The sequence below is a fragment of the Tenrec ecaudatus genome, chromosome 18 (genome assembly GCF_050624435.1).
Source record: "Tenrec ecaudatus isolate mTenEca1 chromosome 18, mTenEca1.hap1, whole genome shotgun sequence".
Classification (NCBI taxonomy): Eukaryota; Metazoa; Chordata; class Mammalia; order Afrosoricida; family Tenrecidae; genus Tenrec; species Tenrec ecaudatus.
In genome coordinates this window covers 7,638,784-7,658,036 of record NC_134547.1, presented here as the reverse complement: position 1 = coordinate 7,658,036, position 19,253 = coordinate 7,638,784, and the positions used below count along the sequence as shown (strand labels likewise).

General features: G+C 62.3%; 1 protein-coding gene across 1 annotated transcript; it reads left to right on the top strand.

Annotated features, from left to right (window-relative positions):
- The first annotated feature begins 694 nt into the window (after positions 1-694).
- On the top strand, positions 695-18,800 carry POLD1 (DNA polymerase delta 1, catalytic subunit). Its single transcript, XM_075538006.1, has 27 exons — positions 695-829; positions 5,335-5,537; positions 5,891-6,004; positions 6,903-7,055; positions 7,156-7,281; positions 7,363-7,531; positions 7,618-7,699; positions 7,826-7,955; positions 8,450-8,616; positions 9,076-9,180; positions 9,955-10,095; positions 10,208-10,318; positions 10,700-10,891; positions 10,985-11,073; positions 11,257-11,373; positions 11,569-11,682; positions 12,134-12,281; positions 13,399-13,494; positions 13,653-13,790; positions 15,338-15,513; positions 16,453-16,605; positions 16,696-16,798; positions 17,416-17,548; positions 17,632-17,745; positions 17,955-18,007; positions 18,091-18,188; positions 18,649-18,800. The coding sequence occupies exons 2-27, from the start codon at positions 5,336-5,338 to the stop codon at positions 18,752-18,754; spliced, it is 3,330 nt and encodes a 1,109-aa protein (XP_075394121.1). The 5' UTR covers positions 695-829; position 5,335; the 3' UTR covers positions 18,755-18,800.
- Positions 18,801-19,253: the final 453 nt, after the last annotated feature.

The following is a 19,253-nucleotide window of genomic DNA, read 5'->3' as shown; positions in this document are numbered from 1 at the left end:
TTTTCTCCCTGAGAGCGGCTGGTGGTTTCAAAGTGTTGACCTTGCCAACTAGCAGCCACTACACCACCAGGGATCCTGAGTTGACTTTAGAGCAGGGCAGGCTCTGCAGTTCCCACAAGTCCTGCATCCTGTGAGCCAGGCTCTGAGGAGCTACAGAGGTGAGATGCGCAGACTGCGTCCCTGTGTAGGGTGCTTGTGCGCAGGAGTGGTCCCCGGGTATGTTGACTTCCGTGGGGGTCTCTCCATAAACACCTGTCAGTGTCCCCGCTCCGCTAGGTCCAGACACGGAATCGGAGGCCTTGAATCAAGAGGTCAAGTCATGGCCTGAGCGGCGCCGATCTGCCAGCATCTGCAGGGAAGGTGGACCAGACACCCGCGCGCTCAGCGTGCAGGACAGCTTCCGCGCCGGGCCACAGGCTGGAAGGCGCGAGGTGCGCGCGCAGCACCCGAGAGGGGGGGGGGGGGAGGAAAGCCGGGTCGCTGCGCGCGCACACAATGCCAAGCCTCAAACGTTGGATGGGGAGTGGCTTATTCACTGGCGTCACGGAGGGGGCGGGCACCAGCCCCGAGGGGGCGTGGTAAAGTAGGAAGTGCCGGGCAGGAGGCGGAGTCACATTCCAAAGGGGTGTGGCCTGTTCTCCAGCTAGAAGCTCCGTGGCCGGGCTGGCAGGGTGGGTGGAAGCCGATTGATACACAGGGCGTGGTTTCATTGGTACTTTGGCTTGGAGGGGCGTGGCCCTCCCCGGCGCGCGGCGCTATTGCGTCAGCGCGCGCCAGAGTCAGGGATTACGGCTGCGTCGGCCGTGGCGGGAAACGGAGTTTGAAGCGGGTGAGTGGAGGAAGACGGGAAGTTGTGGGGGCTTCGGCCGAGCAGGAGGGACGACCCGAGGAGCTTGCCATGAGAGAGGGCTGTGTGGGGCCTCGTGGCACCTGGCGGCGGCAGGGAGCCCCTTGGCTCTGGGGCGCGCGCGGAATAGGGACAAGGGGCCTGGTTCCTCCCAGGCGCGTGCGCGGGGGTCAATAGTGTTGGGAAGGGGGTGGGGGCTCAGGGGCGCAGGGGTGCATGCGTGGGGGTTGCAGGTTTCCGGGGACCTTCCCGACTACTAAAACCCAAACCCCACTGCCAGCAAGTCAGTTCCGACCCTGTAGGACGGGGTAGGCCTGCTCCCCAGGGTTTTGGGGAGCAGACAAGCGTCATCAATCGTTGGGGGACCTGCCGGTATGTTTGAACCGCCGACTTGGCGTTTGGCAGCCCAACGCGTCACCCACTGCGCCACCAGGGCTCCTCAGGACAGGAGCACCTTGCCACCAGCGCCTTTGTCTTGTTTCCAGCTAGATCTTGTCCTGGTGGAGTAGTGTAGGGGGTACCTGGTGGGCTTCCAACCGTGCGATTCCCCAGTTTGAAACCGGCAGCTGCCCTGAACAAGGCGACAGGCTGGCAAGCTCACAGGGGCAGGTCGATAGAGTTGCTACCTATGAATGAGAATGGATGACAGTGAGTGTGGTTTGGGTAACTTGTCCAAGGAGCGCTGGTGGTGCAGAGGTTAAGCATTTCGCAGCGAACCAAAACGCTGCCCAGCTAGACCTGGCACCAGGAAGTAAGACCTGGCGATCTGCAGTCACAAAGATGACAGCCGAGGAAACAGTCTGTCACGTGGAGTCCTTGTGAGTCGGAATCGCCTGGATGCCACCATTAGCAAAAGCTGGTGGGAAAAATGGAATTAAGGTCATGGGATTTACCCCCGCAAAAATTTTGAAGCCCCCTTCATAGATCTCATCTACCTGGAAAAGTATGTGAGACAAGGTACCCACCCACACCCACTGCCATCAATTGATCCCACTCATAGGGTTGTTGGCACTCTTAAGTCTTTACCGGAGCAGTCATCCTCATCTTAATCCCATGGAGCGGTTGGTGGGTTTGAACCTTAGCAGTCTAAAACCACAGCACCGCCGGGGCACAGCGTACCAGGACTAACCAAACTCACCACCATCTAGTTGATTCTGAGCCATAGCATACCCACAGGATGGTAGAACTGCCCTGTGGGTTTCTGAGGCTGCAACTCTTTACTGGAGGAAGTAGAAAGCCTCTTCTTTCTCCTTTAGGGTGGCTGGTGAGATTGAACTGCTGACTTTGTGTTTAGCAGCCCGGGGTGTATAGCCCACTACTTGGGGAAGAGAGCAGGTGCGCAGTAAGCATCGGCTGGCTGACAGGTTCCAGAAGGGACGCACAGACTCCTCCCCCAACCCCCTGAGGCAGGTGCTGCTGTCTTGAGGCTGCCAATCCTCAGCCATTCAAATGGGCTGCCACGATCCACGTCCAAGATCGTGGTGCATGGGGTTACCGTGCTGGGGGGATATACAGAGGTGTTTGGCCAGCAGTGAATAAGGAGGCTTGCGGTGTTTGCGAGTTAGGGCTGTCAGTGTGCTGTGCTGCTTTGTCTCCCGGAACCCCAGCTGGTCTAAACCAAAAAAACCCAGTCAGCCACTCAGTACTTTGCACCTCCTAGCTGCCCTGTAGGACAGAGCAGAGCTGCCCTGTAGGGGTTCCCAGACTGCAGCAGCAGGCAGCCTCAAAGTTTCTCCCGCAGAAGGTTAGCCCCCGTGTGCCCGCGGGACTCTGCCGTATTTGGAAGAGCCTCTCCCTTGCTTTTCCCAGAGCAGTCGTTCAGGCAGGAGACCGTTCTACGGGTCTCTGATCACCAGTCAGGGTAAGCGTTTTCACTCTTGTGGGAGTTTTGGTTTTGGTAAGCACCATCTGCAGAGTCCATGCTTTTGAACGGTGGTGGCTGGTGAAGGAGAGCCAGAGTGCCAGGGCCTGACTGCTAAAGGGACAAACCGACCCGTCGTGGTGGCAGAAGCCCAGCCGAAAGCTCCTTAGAAGCCAGGATGGCGAAACCTTGTCTTACATCCTTTTGTTGGGAGAGGCCAGTCCCCAGAGAAGGACATCACGCTCGGGAAAAGAGGAAGGTCCTCCTGCTCAGGGAGCTGAACTGACACAATGGCGGCACTGATGGCCTTGAGCATAGGGACAATTGTAAGGACCGCCCGGGACCGGGCGGTGTTGCAGTCTGTTGTACACTGGGCCGCTGTGACTGGGAACAGACTCAATCGCACCTGACGTCTGAAACATCCCCTCTCCTCCTGTTTCACAAAGCAGATACTTAGCTTGCTTTCCCAGGTGTGGCTTTGAGGGCCTCCCCTCCTCGAACACCCGGAGCTTCCTCGTCCACATCGCCCCCTCCTTGCCACCTGGGGGTCAGTCTAGCGGAGTGGCTGGAATTGGTGCAGCCACCTAGCAGGACAACTAGGTGCTTTCCGGTCGTTGGTGATCTCCAACAATGCCGCCACCGCTGGGGATTCCCTTGGACAAGCAGGCCTTTTGTTTGCCATGCCCTGTCCCCAGCCTCAGTTCCTAGGTGTGGCCCCCACCAGGGACCCAGCTCTGATGCCATCCAGCCATGCGTCCCCTGCTGCCTGACCCACTGAGTAATGTACATTTCATCTCCGGAAAGCACTTTCCCGGCCAACCTCTGCCGCCACCCCCTGCCCCATAGCAGCTGGTTACTGTTCGCAGAGATTGGTTTTGCTGATTTGGGGCAAGGGGGTTGGGGCGTGGTGCGGGGCGTGGAGATTGTGGTGAATGTGAAGGTTCATCGTGTTACAGGTAGCCAATCCTCGGCATGTTCTCCCATTCGCAGTGGTCGGCCACCACCCCTACTAGCTGGTTCCCAAACATTATCACCCCCAGAAGAAGGAAAACCCAGTGCCCACGAACTCGTTGGGCATAGCGGTGGGACAGTGGTTGAGCGCCCAGCGGCGAGCCTGAAAGAAAGTTGATGGTCGGAGCCTGGCCAGCAGCTTCCAGGGAGAAGGAGCTGGCAGTCTGTTCAGAGAAAATGATGGCTTAGGCTGCCCACCCGGAACAACTGTAGCGAGGACCGGGGAGGTGGGGGGAGGGCCTGTTTGCACTCTCACGTGTGGGTTCTTATGAGTCAGGACTGACCACATGGCACCTGCTGGATGGGCAGTCGGTTCCTCCCTGGGCCACTTCTGATCTACCATGGCTTCACTCCCGGGCCAGTTGACTCGAGGCTTCCGCTAAGGGAGTTCCCGATCCTTCTTTCCCTGAGACCTTGCACCAGAAGCAAAGGAGAGGATGCCCGCAGGTCCCTGGCGCTTGTACGTTGGTTGCCCTCCTTTGCTTAAAGCAGCCATGGTGGCCCAGCCGGTTCCTTGCTGGGCTGCGAACCTTAAGGTCTGTCCTTTAAATACCACTCCCCTCCACCCCCCAGCCGTTTAGAGGGAGAAAGATGCATGGCTGTTTCCTCCCATCCAGATGTAGCCTTGGAAACTTGGGGGTGAGGTAGGGTTGGGGTGGGCTTTGAGCTCCGTCTCACAGGGTCTCTGAGTTGGAATCCGCCCCGATGGTTTGGAACTGACTCAGATGGTAGTGGGCTCGCTGGGGTTTTCTATCTCAAAGAGAGGTCAATTCTGTTCCTCAGTGAGGTTCGGGGTTCACCCAGCACATGTTTGACTCGACCCACTATGCCTCCAGGTTTGCTCCAGCACTGCACCAGCTTCCCATAGTCCTTTAGGTTCAGACTGGTGGGGTGCACACACAGACACACACATCTTAGTGGTTTGGGTGGAAGTTTACAGGGCAGATTGGTTTTCCACTCAACCATTGGCACGCAGCTCATCCCGTGCTACAGACCGCAGCCCCCACGAGGGACGTAACGTCACCCTCTCCACTTCCTGCCTTGGTCTCCTGGTTCCATCCAGGCTTCTCTGTGCTCAGGCAAACACAGCCCCTGGGGTCGCACATGGCGGGCTGTGGTGAGGCGTGTGTAATGCCCGGCGGTGATTGTTCGCCCTTTAGGCCTGGTGGTCTGGTGACCCACAGTGTGCCCTTCGAGAACAGAGTTGAAGGGTTGCCATGGCTCTCAGTCTGTACGGAAGCAGACTACCAACCAGAACCTTTGTCTTGAAGAGCAGCTACTGGGTTTGCACCCCTGATTTTGTGATTTGCAGCAATGCCTAACCAGCCGAAGCTTCTTGAAGAGGCCAGGTCGGGCAGGGGTGGGTGATAGATAGGGTTGTATAAATGGGGGATGGACGTGTGGAGGCTGGAGCAGGTAAGAAAAGGGGTTAAATTGAGCCGGAGGATAGGATGGACCGGTGCTAATTCACAAGGATTGAGCATCTGAGTCTCTAGGCGCTTGTGTTAAAAGGCCCTGGCGACCCCAGTAGGGGCCTGGGAGGCCCTGGAGGAAGCAGGGCAAGCAAAGATTGCCTCTGGGCGGGACCCTCACCCTGCCCCAACTTGCCCAGCAGGATGGACGGCAAGCGACGGATGGCCGTCAAATCCGGGGTGCCGCCAAAGCGGGCCCGTGGGGGCCTCTGGGATGAGGATGACGCGCCCCGGCCATCCCAGTTTGAGGAGGAGCTGGCGCTGATGGAGGAGATGGAGGCCGAGCAATGGCTGCAGGAGCAGGAGGAGGAGGAGCTGCGAACCGCTGCTGAGGGGGCTGCAGACGGTGGGGCTCGGAACAGGGACCCCCCCCCCCAGCCCTCGCCTGGTCTTGTCTCACGCCAGGAGGCAGCCACAAAGCCGGCCTGTCTGACCTGTCATCTGTGACACGCCCCCCCCCCCAATCCCGGACCCACTTCAGGTCCCATGAGAGGCCACCTTTTGACCTCTCCGGCAACGTGCTGCCTCTTGTCCCTTGCTGCCTCTAACCTGACCCTTGACCAGTGCCCTACAGGTCCTGACCACCTTCACCTGTTGTCAACCTGGACCCAGCTGAGGGGTGGTGGTTGGGATGGGAGGTTACTCTTTTCTAAGGTTGACCGTGACTCCACGTAACCCCACTTCTCTCCTTCCACGCAGGGCAGTTCTTGCCATCAGCTCTCGACCCCCGCTGGCCTCGGCCTTCCCCGCCTCCCTTGGACCCCCAGACAGAGCCCCTCATCTTCCAGCAGTTGGAGATTGACCATTACGTGGGTGAGCCTGGGGGCCCCCGGAGGGACTGCTTTGGCCCTTAGGAGGCATTATGGATTAAAAAGAAAAAGGGATTACAAACCTAATCCCTATCCGTGTGGGTAAGGAGGCCAGGTGGCACCCAGGTTAAAGCACTCTGCTGCCAACCCAAAGGTCAGAGTTCGGCAGTTCAAACTCCCCTGCCGCTCCAAGGAGGAAAGATGAGGCTGCGTGTGTTCCCACGACAGCCTTGGCTACTCTGCCCAGTGAGGCAGGTCTGTTGTACCCTCCAGGGCCGAGGGCGGCCGGTCTGGTTGGGTGTTCTGCATGTGTGGCCTCAGCTGGCAGGCACAGTGTCACACCCTCTTCCTGGGGCCGCCATCCCTCCGTCTGTCTCCCTCCTCCCTCTGCTACAAGGATGTTGCACACTGTACGTTAGGACCTGCAATACCCACCCAGCCTGACTTCACATCTACTGTCCTGATCACCTCTCCGAAACCCTGTTTCCAGACCCAGTTACCTGCTATCCTTGAAGGGGACACCAGCCACTCTGTGGGGCAGTGGGGGGTGTTGTGGGGGGCAATGCCCTTTTCCACACTGGAAACCCCAGTTGAGCTCCCAGCCAACTTGCCTCCTGACCACTATTGCTCAGTGTCTGTAGGGACCGGCGAGTGGCTATCCTGTGGGACAGGTCTCAGCTGAGCTAGGGCTGAAGCCCTGTGATCTGTGAGGCCTAAAAACCACTAATCGGGCCGCAGACCGGCCCTATCACCTGGCTTGCTGCTGTGGGGTCGCCAGGAGTTGGGTGGTCTTCGCGGCAGTCGGCAAGGAGCCACACCTAGAAAGGCCGACTGAAGGCAGCAGGCCTTGTGGTGCTCCAGCGGCCCGCACCCCACCTCCTTATTCACCCTGTGCCCCGCAGGTCCCGCCCGGGCCCTCCCGCTGCCCGGGACGCCCCCGGCCTCCCGCGGCTCCGTGCCAGTGCTCCGCGCTTTCGGGGTCACCGACGCTGGCGTCTCGGTTTGCTGCCACATCCACGGCTTCGCACCCTACTTCTACACTCCGGCACCCCCTGGTGAGCGCCCCGGGAGGCCTCTTGGCACCCCGTCCCACCCTTGGCAATCTGCGGGGGGCGCCCCCCAGACCCTTGACCCCGCCTTCCCTCCCTGGTGCAGGTTTCGGGCCGGAGCACCTGGCCGAGCTGCAGCAGGAGCTGAACGCCGCCATCAGCCGGGACCAGCGCGCGGGCAAGGAGCTGAAGGGGCCCGCGGTGCTGGCGGTGGAGCTGTGCTCCCGCGAGAGTGAGGACCCAGGGCTCCCGGAAGGCCCGGGGCGGCCGGGGAGGTGGGCAGGGCCGGGGTCCCAGCCTCGTGTCTTCGCAGGCATGTTCGGTTACCACGGGCACGGCCCCTCGCCCTTCCTCCGCATCACGCTGGCCTTGCCCCGTCTGGTGGCGCCCGCCCGTCGGTTCCTGGAGCAGGGCATCCGCGTGGCGGGCCTGGGCACCCCCAGCTTCGCGCCCTACGAGGCCAACGTGGACTTTGAGATCCGGTATGCCCTCCCTCCTCCCTCTGCCGCCCCTTGGTGCTCCCAGAGCTCCCTGGTGCACCCCTCATTCCTACTGCCCGCCCCCGCAGGTTCATGGTGGATGCAGACATCGTGGGCTGTAACTGGCTGGAACTGCCGCCGGGGAAGTATATTCTGAGACCCCAGGAGAAGGTACCCAGAGGCCCGGGACAGGGGAGGGGGCAGCCCCAGGGAGGAGGGTGCTGGTCAGACGGCGGTGGGGCCACGCTTCTGCTGACACCGACTCTGGTGTGTGTACCCCCCGCGCCCCACCCCCAGACCACGCTGTGTCAGCTGGAGGTGGACGTGCTGTGGTCCGACGTGGTCAGTCACCCCCCAGAAGGGCCGTGGCAGCGGATCGCACCCCTGCGTGTGCTCAGCTTCGACATCGAGTGTGCTGGCCGCAAAGGTCCGCTGCTGACTCGTGCTGCGGGGTGGGGTTTGCGGGGGTGACAGGTGTCCCCTGCATCAGGACTCAAGTCCCCGGATTATTTTAAATAGAGAGGTGCCCGCAGTGATAAGGGACAGCAGATCTCAAGGGCCCCTGCGGCAGCCCGGTGAGGAGTTAGGGGTGGGGAGAGCCTTCTCAGCACTGGGGCAGCAAGAGCCAAGGCCTGGGGTGGCCGTGGAGGGCAGTGAGGAGCATTAGGGCCGCGTGGCCGGAACAGTGAGGGAGAGAGGGGGTAGAGGTGAATTGTTCAGAGTCTCGGGGCTCTAGGGAGCCCCCAGAGTTGTCAGGGACACGTGTTTGGGCCCCCTCGGGCTTCAGTGTGGAGATTAGACTAGAGATCGTATGGGAGGCTGAGTGAGCCTGGCTCGCCTGGTTTCTGGGTGCAAGTGACCCATGGGTGGTGGGGTGGGGTGGGGAGGCAGCACCTTAGCGCCTACCCTCTCCCCTGCCAGGCATCTTCCCTGAGCCAGAGCGGGACCCCGTGATCCAGATCTGCTCGCTGGGCCTGCGCTGGGGTGAGCCCGAACCCTTCCTGCGCTTGGCGCTCACCCTCAAGCCCTGCGCCCCGATCCTGGGTGCTAAGGTGCTGAGCTACGAGCGAGAGGAGGAGCTGCTGCAGGTACCCGCCCCTGCCCTTCACCTGCCTGCCCGCCTGCCTGCCCCCTAATCCAATCAGCTAGCCTCGATAGAGCCCTGCCCTTCCAGGCTAGCCAATCAATCAGCCAGCCCCGATATAGCCCCGCCCACCCGGGCCAGCCAATCACTCAGCCAGCCCCAACATAGCCCCGCCCACCCAGGCTAACAATCAGACATCCCTGACATAGCCCCGCCCATCCAGGCTAGCCAATCAGCAAGCCCTGGTGCGGTCTCTGGTGGTGACTCAGGATGGGTGGGTTCTGGTACCCTGGGTGTCGAGGGCGCAACCATTTGCCCTCCAGTCCATGACATACCAGCCTCGCCTTGCCACTGTGGGCAGGAGGGCAGCTCTTGGTGGCTTCGGGAACCTTCCAGGAGAAGGGGTGTCCACAGCAGGGACACGCCCTGGGTGACCCCATGCCTCTTTCCCGGACCTCCCCAGGCCTGGTCCAGCTTCATCCAAGCCATGGACCCAGACGTCATCACGGGCTACAACATTCAAAACTTCGACCTTCCGTACCTCATCTCTCGGGCCCAGACCCTCAAGGTGAGCGCAGAGGGCGGGGGAAGGGACTCCTCAGGGTCCCTCTGCCCACTGCCAGCCCCCGCAGCCCATTCTGCCCGCGCCTAGCCAGGGGTCCAGAAAGTGACCAAAGCTTTAGTGGGGTCTGAAGTAAAGCAAGGCCTGTGCATGCTGGGGTGTGAACTGAAGCATGTCAGGGTCGGGGATCCTCCTCACCCCCCACCTTTGTAACTGTCCTGTAAACTAAATCAACAGAGAGTAAGGAAAAGAGAGGTGGCAACATCGTAATACCTTGTGAACCTGCATACACGTGTGCCTGTAGAGGTGCTGGGCTCCCAAACAAAAGGTTGACCATTCAAACCCAGCAGCTGCACCGCAGGTGACCTGACCTGCCCAGCAAAGAAATCCCCCAGGGGCGGTTCTCCTCCGCCATAGGGACCCCTGTGAGTCCGAATCTGCTGGAAGACAACCCAGTCCATTTTCCTCGCTCCCGGTGTTCATCTGGCCAGTTTTAAAGCAGCCGTAGTGAATCCGCTCTCTCCCGGGGCTGGGAGGGGTGTGTCCCGTGGATTCCAATCCCTGGTGACCCGCGTGTTCCCAGTAGGACCTGGGGGTGCCTGAGTGGCTTTGAATCACTGACTTTCGGCAGCCACAAGCTGAACCACCGCCCGGGCAGGCTCTTGAGATGTCTCTGAGGCCTGCCTGCAAAATGGGTGCGCACGGGGCTCCCAAGCAGTCGGTCACACCCGTGTCCCCCTGGGCTATCCTCTTCACCAACCGCCCCGCCGCCCACCCCAGGTGACGAGGTTCCCCTTCCTGGGCCGTGTCCTGGGGCTTCGCTCCACCATCCGAGACTCGTCCTTCCAGTCGAAGCAGACGGGCAGGCGGGACAGCAAGGTGGTCAGCATGGTGGGCCGCGTGCAGATGGACATGCTGCAGGTATGGGGGCCGGTGGGCGGGCTGTTCCCGGGGCTGTGTGTGCAGGGCCTTCTCCCCCTGCCCCTGCACGAGGGCTCCCTCCCACCGTGCCCCACACCCTGCTCCGCCACAGGTGCTGCTTCGGGAGTACAAGCTGCGCTCCTACACGCTCAATGCTGTGAGCTTCCACTTCTTGGGCGAGCAGAAGGAGGATGTGCAGCACAGCATCATCACCGACCTGCAGGTGCTCGACCTCTGACCCCCAACCCCAGCCGCCCCCTCAGCTCTGATCCCTGACCCTGTGCCATCACCCTGGTGCCCGAAGCTCCGTCCTCAGGGCCCCCTCTTCCTCTCCTCTCTTATCCTTTTGCCTGGTCACCTCTTACCTCACTCTCCCACTCACCTTCCTGACCTCTGACCCCAGCTTCCCACCTGTGCTCTCCTAGGCTCTGGCTCACCTTAGCTCCTGGCGTCACCCTCTCGTCCGCTCTTCTGGCCTCTGACTCTGGCTCCCTGGCCCTGACACACACACACACACACACACACACACGTGTACCCCCTCCTCGCCCCCACCCCTGGCCTTCACACCCACGCCACCCTGACCCACCGCCACCCGAACCCCCAGAACGGGAACGAGCAGACGCGCCGCCGCCTGGCCGTGTACTGCCTCAAGGACGCCTTCCTGCCGCTGCGGCTACTGGAGCGGCTCATGGTGCTGGTCAACGCCGTGGAGATGGCCCGCGTCACCGGCGTGCCCCTGGGCTACCTGCTCAGCCGGGGCCAGCAAGTCAAGGTCGTGTCCCAGCTGCTGCGGCAGGTCAGTGGGTCCCCGTGTTTCCCACCCCCAGGCCCATCGGGCTCTTCGGGGCCTTCCCACCCGCCACCCAGCTGTCCCCCCTCTTCTCTCCAGGCGATGCGCCAGGGGCTGGTGATGCCTGTAGTGAAGACAGAGGGCGGGGAGGACTACACGGGGGCCACGGTCATCGAGCCCCTCAAAGGGTGAGCCCCAGCCTGATGCCTGCCTGCCCTGGCCCCTGGTGGTGTGGGGTGACAGGCCCAGCCTGACTCCTCCCCCTTTCCCCTAGGTGGTAGAAAGTGGGAGGGTGAACTAACTCTTCCCCCTTACTCCCTAGGTGGTAGGAAGTGGGGGGCGACCTGACTCCCCCTCTCCCTGCCTCCCAGGTATTATGACGTTCCCATCGCCACCCTGGACTTCTCCTCGCTGTACCCATCCATCATGATGGCTCACAACCTGTGCTACACCACCTTGCTGCGGCCTGGCGCCGCCCAGAAACTGGGGTACAAGCACCCCCCACCCCACGCGGGTCTCTTGAGGCCGGAGTGGGCACTGCCTCCCTCAGTGCCAAGTCTGCTGTGGGGGCCAGGAGGGCTGAGGAAACTTGGCAGGCCTGCGGCCATCCCTCAAGACAAGAGGTGGGGGGAGTGGGAGGAGAGAGGGGGCCAGCCAGTCATGTCTGCCCACCTCCTACTCAGCCTGACAGCGGAGCAGTTCATCAAGACGCCCACCGGGGACGAGTTTGTGAAGGCCTCCATGCGCAAGGGGCTGCTGCCGCAGATCCTGGAGAACCTGCTCAGTGCCCGCAAAAGGTGGTCTCCCAAACCCCGAGCAGCTGTCTGAGCAGTGTGCCCGGCCCTTGGGGTCACCTCAGGGCTAGGCTACATGACCGCCTCACCTGCATCTTTGAATGATTAAGAGCAGTGGTTCTCAACCTTCCTCATGCCGCGACCCTTTCATACAGTTCCTCATGTGGTGGCGACCCCCAGCCACAAAATGATTTTTGTAGCTACTTCACCACGGTCATTTTGCTACTGTGATGAATCGGGCGGCCTCTGTGGAAGGGTTGTTCGACCCCCAGAGGGGTTGCGACCCACAGGTTGAGAACTGCTGACCTAGAGGAAGACGCCTCCACCCCCTAAGCGGTTAGATCCCCTTGGCATTCTCAGGGCACCCCTTTCCAGAGGCCCCTTAGCCTATGCCCTGACCACTGTCTCCCCCGGGAGATATCAAGTGACCATCATCCCCACCCCTTTTTGCCAGGGCCAAGGCCGAGCTAGCCCAGGAGACGGACCCCCTGCGCCGGCAGGTCCTGGACGGGCGGCAGCTGGCACTGAAGGTGAGCGCCAACTCCGTGTACGGCTTCACCGGCGCTCAGGTGGGCAAGCTCCCATGCCTGGAGATCTCACAGGTGAGCTCCCGCTGTCCTCTCCCTGTGGGGTTGCGCTCACTGTCCTCCCAGCGGCCACGCGTGGCAACTCACCCGAGCGTTGCTGACCTTCCCCTGGGGGTTCCCATCAGGGCTGCCTCTGCTAGACCCTGCTTGTCTTTTTTTGGGGGGTGCCCCCATCCCAGTGTCTTCCTGTTCTGTGTCTCTCTGGGCTGCTTTCCTTCTCTGCCTTAAACTTAGGGGGCGTGGGTCAAACCCATTTTGTGGATCCAGTTACATCACGTCATAGTCCCGTAGAACTTCCCCAGAAAGTTCCTAAGTCCGCATTACCTAAGGAAGCGATTGCCACGGATTGGTGGCTGGTGAATTTGAACTTCCGACCTCCTTTCAGTTAGCAGCCAAGTCCCCGAACGCCTCTGCACCCCCAGGGCGCCTACTGGGATCATGGAGAGGGTCACGTAAACCAAGCCCCAACAACTGAGTTGTTGGGGAGGAGGGTGTAAAAGGCCAGGGAAGGGGCTTTTTCGAAAGCATGCAGAACAAAGATAAGGCAGCTAGGAAGAAAGTAGACTGAAGGTTTAAATAGATCCGTTATTACACTACATGCAAATGGACGAAACACTCTAGTCAAACGCCAGAGGTTTCCTGCCTAGATCCAGAATGTGAATGGCCGATGCGGCCTCTCCTGGATGCCCTCCCTCCCTCCCCACCCTCAGTGAACCTCGTTTGGAAAGGAATATTATCCGATATTACCTCAGTGGGCGTTTGACAAATGAATGGATGTGGTGGTAGTGGGGAGGGGGAGTCTGTGACACTGATGGTATTCCGGGGGCGCCCCCGGATGTCAGGGCCCTTGCCCCAAGGAGGACGCATTACGCAGCACCTCTGGGAGCGAGACCCTGCGCTCATGGCCCTTTGTGGCTTAGACCCAACACCCCAACACCGATGCAGCCAGCCCCTCTCCCACGCCCCAGCCACTTGCCACGGTGCCCAGCAGCGGACCTTTTGAGAAACAGCCTGGCCACCCCACCATGTGCATTTAGGAGCCGAGCCCAGGGCTGCTGCCCTCTAGGCCCCCCCTTCGCCCTCTAGGCCCCGCCCCTTCACGCTTCATGATTGCCCCCACCCCATCCCACAGAGCGTCACCGGGTTTGGGCGCCAGATGATAGAAAAGACTAAGCAGCTGGTGGAGTCCAAGTACACGGTGGAGAATGGGTACAGTGCCAGTGCCAAGGTGAGGGGCTGCCCTGCCCTCCCGCCCCTGGGGGCTGGGCCTCCCGGTCACACCTGCCTGCTCCCCGGCTGCGCCCTTGGGCTCCTGGAGATGGGCACCAAGGCATTCCGCACCCCCTCACCCGGCGCTCACCCGCCCTCTCGCAACCCGCCCCCCAGGTAGTGTACGGTGACACGGACTCCGTCATGTGCCGCTTCGGGGTCTCCTCGGTGGCCGAGGCCATGGCTCTAGGGCGGGAGGCCGCCGACTGGGTGTCAGGCCACTTCCCCTCGCCCATCCGGCTGGAGTTTGAGAAGGTAAGGCCTTGGAGGGAGAGGGGCTTGTCCGTTTGAGGGGGCTGCGAGGGCCGCTTCTCTTCAAGCCCCCTGCAGCGCGTAAGAGCGTTAGTTGGGGGATCGTCTTACGTGTCAGGATCTGGAGGGACTCCGGCATTGATCAGGAACGTGTGTGTGTGTGTGTGTGTGTGTGTGTGTCCCCAGAAGGGAAAAAAAAAACATCAATAACCCACTGTGGGTGGTGTCAGAAAACAGGAACTTCCATTCTCGCGGTTCTGGAAGCAAAAGCCCAGGCCGGGGTCTGCACCTGTCTCCTCGGCTTCCCCTGTCTCAGCCTCCTGCACGGGGCGGGGTCAGGCGCCCCCTATTCCATAAGCCCTGAGGACCGTGCCAGAGGAAAAGCCCAGCTTCCAAAGGAGGTCGCAGTCGCAGGGACAGCAGTTCCAACCTCTCTCTGCGTGTGGATTGCGCCTTCAGCTTGCAACCCGCAAAGTCAGCCGTCAAACTCGCCGGCTGATCCCAGGAGACAGGCACGACTGTGCTCCCATAGAGATGTACAGTGTAGACCCCAGGGAGTGGGATCTTTAATTCTGAGTGCGCGCGTGCCCATGCGCACGCAACCACAGCTAACAGGCAGGCGCCCTTTGGAGGCAGTGGGGTCCGTTCTAGGCCACGGCTCTCAAGCAAGCGCCGGGAGGAGCGTTGCAGGTGCGCTGGGCCGCCCAGTGCATCACGGGAAAATGACCGCAGGGCACTACCCGGAGGCCACTGGTGGAAAGGAAGACCCCGTAGTGCAAACCAGCAGTTGATCTCACAAGCGCGCCCTCAGCCTGCAGAGCGCAGCGTGGTGGAATGAGGCGAGGCCGTGTCCAGGTCTTTAAATAAGATAAAAGATGAAGGATGGGGTGACCCACTCGGTTCAGGGACTTTGCTCCTGACCCTCCGGTTGTTCCGCCATGCCTGCTGCCCTCGTCCCCAACCGCAATATCCCACCGCAGCCAGGCCCATCCAGAGCAGCTTACGGACCAGCAACACCTCCAACCCACCCATCACCCAGCCCCCCGCCGCCTGTGGCTACTGCAGGATCGTGTCTGTTCTTCCATCTGCACCTGACTTAGCTCAGCAACGCGCGAGCCCTGGTGGCCCTGTGGGTTCCGAATTGGGCTGCTAGCCACAAGGGCAGCTGTTCGAAACCACCAGCCGCTCCTGGAAAGATGAGACTTTCTGCACCTGTGAAGAGTTACAGTCAGGGAAACCCACAGGGGCAACTCTACCCTGTCCAATAGGGTCGCTGAGATGGCAATGGGCGTTTGGTATTGGTTTGGGGTGTAACTTGGAGAGGAAAGCTGGCCCTGCCGTGGGTTCTGTGTAGGGCTGCCAGATGCCAGGTTGGAATCCATCAGCCTGCCCCCTAAAGCAGGAAACCCTGGAAGCCTGCTGGGCATCCCGCCCCGGACTGCGGGGGCCCTGTGAGGGAATGGACCCCAGGGCCATGTGCTTGAGCTCGGGGTTAGGTATGAGCGTGCCCCGTGCTCAACCGTGCGACTCCGGGACTTGGGATCCTCCAGGTCTACTTCCCCTACCTGCTCATCAGCAAGAAGCGCTACGCGGGCTTGCTCTTCTCCTCGCGGCCTGATGCCCACGACCGCATGGACTGCAAGGGCCTGGAGGCTGTGCGCAGGGACAACTGCCCCCTGGTGGCCAACCTCGTCACTGCCTCGCTGCGCCGCCTGCTCATCGACAGGTGAGGGTGACACACCTGCCCTCCTCTCTGACCCCCAGCCCTCCTCCCTCAGACCAGGGCTCCTGACCCCCAGACCCTCCTCCTCCCTCAGACCAGGAGTCCTGACCCCCAGCCCTCCTCCTCCCTCAGACCAGGAGTCCTGACCCCCAGCCCTCCTCCTTCCTCAGACCAGGAGTCCTGACTCCCAGTCCCTCCTCCTGCCTCAGACCAGGGGTCCTGACCCCCAGCCCCTCCTCCCCCAGACCAGGAGTCCTGACCCCCAGCCCTCCTCCTCCCTCAGACCAGGAGTCCTGACCCCCAGCCCTCCTCCTTCCTCAGACCAGGAGTCCTGACCCCCCCCCCAGCCCTCCCTCAGACCAGGAGTCCTGACCCCCCCCCCCAGCCCTCCTCCCTCAGACCAGGGGTCTTGACCCCCAGCCCTCTTCCCTCAGACCAGGAATCCTGACCCCCAGCCCCTTCTCCCTCAGACCAGGAGTCCTGACCCCCAGCCCTCCTCCCTCAGACCAGGAGTCCTGACCCCCAGCCCTCCTCCTCCCTCAGACCAGGAGTCCTGACCCCCAAGTCTCCTCCTTCAACCCAGGAGTCCAGGAGTTCTGAGCACCAGTTCCTCCTCCCTCAGACCCAGGTTCTAGGCCCCTAGTTGCTCCTCCCTCAGACTCAGGTTCTAGGTCCCCAGCCCCTCCTCCCTCAGACTCTGGAGTCCTCAGCCCCCTCTTCCCTCAGCCTCCCCAGGGTACACAGGTGGCAGGCCCCATCCCCTTGTGGTGCAGCAGTGGAAAGTGTGTGGGCAGCTGTGGGCTCAGTCCCGCCTTCTCCACACCCAGCCCTGATGTGCTGAGCTCAGCTCCTGTGCCCACTTTGGCCTGGGGTCAGCTCTGCAGGGGCCTGGGTTGAGCTCGAGGGGCCGGAGTCCCTGATGACGTCACGTCTCCTCCCCAGAGACCCGGCCAGCGCGGTGGCCCACGCTCAGGACGTCATCTCGGACCTGCTGTGCAACCGCATTGACATCTCGCAGCTGGTCATCACCAAGGAGCTGACCCGCGCAGCCGCTGACTATGCCGGCAAGCAGGCCCATGTGGAGCTGGCTGAGAGGTCCGCTGGGACGCGGCTGCCCCCCAACCCCCACCTGCCAGGAGCTGTTTCCCAGGGGGGGGCCTGACTGCCACTACCCTGCCCCCACAGGATGAGGAAGAGGGACCCCGGGAGCGCCCCCAGCCTGGGCGACCGTGTCCCCTACGTGATCATCGGGGCTGCCAAGGGTGTGGCTGCCTACATGAAGTCTGAGGTCAGCCCCACCTGGCCAGCCCCACCCGCATGACCCCCCCACTCTCACTTCTGCTTTCTAGCAGGGGTGGGGGGGGGCAGCACCACTCCCTCCAGAGCCCCATGGGGCTCTGGGAACTGCCCCCAAGCAAGGCACACCCGGGGTCCCCAGCAGTGGGAGGGGGGGTGCTCCCTGATCCTGTGCTCCCAGCATCCCCTGCAGCACCACCCTTCTCCCACGGAGAGGGGCCCCCAGGCCCTCCCCCTGCACATGCAAGCCTTTGTGCGTGGCCCCACTGCTGACAGCCTCAGACCCCCACCCCATATTCTTGCCCGTGCCTCCTGTCCAGTCATTATCACCTCCAGCTCTCGGCCACCGTTGCCTCATGAACTCTGACCGTCCCTCGGTGATGACCTCCGGGCCCAAGGGGGGCAGCGTCCCCTCCCCTGACCCTACAGGGTGTTCCTGGAGGACCCCTGGGCTGTGATGCCCCTCACGCAGCTCCCCTGAGCTGTAGCTGTACCCTCACAGTGCCCTGCAACTGTCCCCCATTCCCTCATCCACCCGGGGTCCCCCAGTTCCCCAATATGTGACCAGGGCCCCTTCCCTGGTGACCCCGTGCTGGCCGCCGCCCACAGGACCCCCTGTTTGTACTGGAGCACAGCCTGCCCATCGACACACAGTACTACCTGGAGCAGCAGCTGGCCAAGCCGCTCCTGCGCATCTTCGAGCCCATCCTGGGCGAAGGCCGCGCGGAAGCCGTGCTGCTTCGTAAGAGGCGGGGGTTGGGGGTTGGGGGTGGGGAATGACGAGTGTGCCGGGATCCCTGGCCCACCACCCTGACCCCCCTGCAGGCGGGGATCACACGCGCTGCAAGACCGTGCTCACGGGCAAGGTGGGCGGCTTGCTGGCCTTCGCCAAACGCCGCAGCTCCTGCATCGGCTGCCGAACCGCACTTGACCACCAGGGTGAGCCCGCCCCCCCTCCCCCTTCCTCCCGCACCCACCCCTGGAGGGTCTGCATACCCCACCCGGGGGCTTCCCCAAGGGAGTTTTCACCCCCTGTACACTCGCTCCCTTGTTCTCGAGCCTTTGGGACTTTCGGAGCTGGGCGGGGAAGGGGCAGGGACAGGGACAGGGCGGCCCAGAGCTGACCGCCTCCCTCCCCCTGCCCGCAGGAGCCGTGTGCAAGTACTGCCGGCCACGCCAGTCGGAGCTCTACCAGAAGGAGGTGAGGGCCGGGCGGGGGAGGAGGGGGGCCGGGGGCACGGGCTGGGGGGGCCTGCCCTGCTCAGCACCCCGCCCCGCCCCCAGGTATCCCACTTGAACGCGCTGGAGGAGCGCTTCTCCCGGCTGTGGACGCAGTGCCAGCGCTGCCAGGGCAGCCTGCACGAGGACGTCATCTGTACCAGGTGCCTGGACCCCAGTGTCCCCCGGGAAGCCCACACCCCAGGGTCTATCCACACACGACGTCCAGATGCCAGGGGGGTCGCCCCCAACACACAGCACTCTGCCCTTCGGGTGGGCTCCCAGGAACTGCTGGGGGTGGTGACATCTCTCTTCGACACCCCCACCCCGTAGCCCCCACCTCTGGGCGGGTCCGCTTTCCCCAGGGAACTGGTGTGCGGGGCAGGTTCCCACGACAGGTGTTATACGGCGGGCGGTGGCCGGCCGGCGTGCTGGCCCACTGTTATCTGCTCCCTGGGCCTACTGAGCAAACAGCCCAGCGGTGGGAGGAGGCGGCCGGGGGGCGGCGGGCGGGGCCAAAGTCCTGGGAACGGCCCTTTCCCTGGGACTGTGGGGCCCCGAGCTGGCGCCCACTGCCCTCGGCCCTGACCCTCTGCTGTCCCCCGCCCTCCGGTCCACCCACAGCCGCGACTGCCCCATCTTCTACATGCGCAAGAAGGTTCGCAAAGACCTGGAGGACCAGGAGCAGCTGCTGCGGCGCTTTGGCCCCCCGGGCCCGGAGGCCTGGTGATGGCCGCGGGGCGGGGCTTAATAAAGGCTTCTTTTTCTACCGCGTTGATTTTTGTGATTGATTTCCCAAGGAGGAGGAGGACGTGCCTGGCTGGAAGGGGTGTGCCATGCTGCTTGTGGTCTGGGGGGAGGGAAGACCTCCCAAAACCTAGGTGTAATCTTTAGCACTCCAGTCTCTGATGCCAAAGCTGCCTCAGTTTCCCCCATGCACCCCAAGTGAAGATATAAGCCAGTCTATCTGCCTTACTCAGTGTACCCAAGTGTCAAATCGGGGGCCATCCCCCAGCTCCCCACGGCCCCAGGGGTGCCCTGCAGCTGCCCCGCCCACCAGATGCTGGCCAGTTTCCACCTGGGCCTGGGGCAGCCCCCAAAGGCTGGCTTCCGCTCCCCAGCCTGAGGGGACCCCCCACCCTCCATATGACACACCCACAAATGTTTCCACCGGTGGCCTGGGTCTTCCTCGATCCCCCTCAGACACCATCTGGCAGTCCCCACACCCT

What these genes read in the sequence shown, in the direction of transcription:
- POLD1 (XM_075538006.1), top strand. Translation starts at nt 5,336, where the DNA reads ATGGACGGCAAGCGACGGATGGCCGTCAAATCCGGGGTGCCGCCAAAG. An exon ending in GGTACAGTGCCAGTGCCAAG is followed by an intron (nt 13,495 to 13,652) that starts GTGAGGGGCTGC and finishes CCCGCCCCCCAG; the next exon opens with GTAGTGTACGGTGACACGGA. An exon ending in CTGCCTACATGAAGTCTGAG is followed by an intron (nt 16,799 to 17,415) that starts GTCAGCCCCACC and finishes CGCCGCCCACAG; the next exon opens with GACCCCCTGTTTGTACTGGA.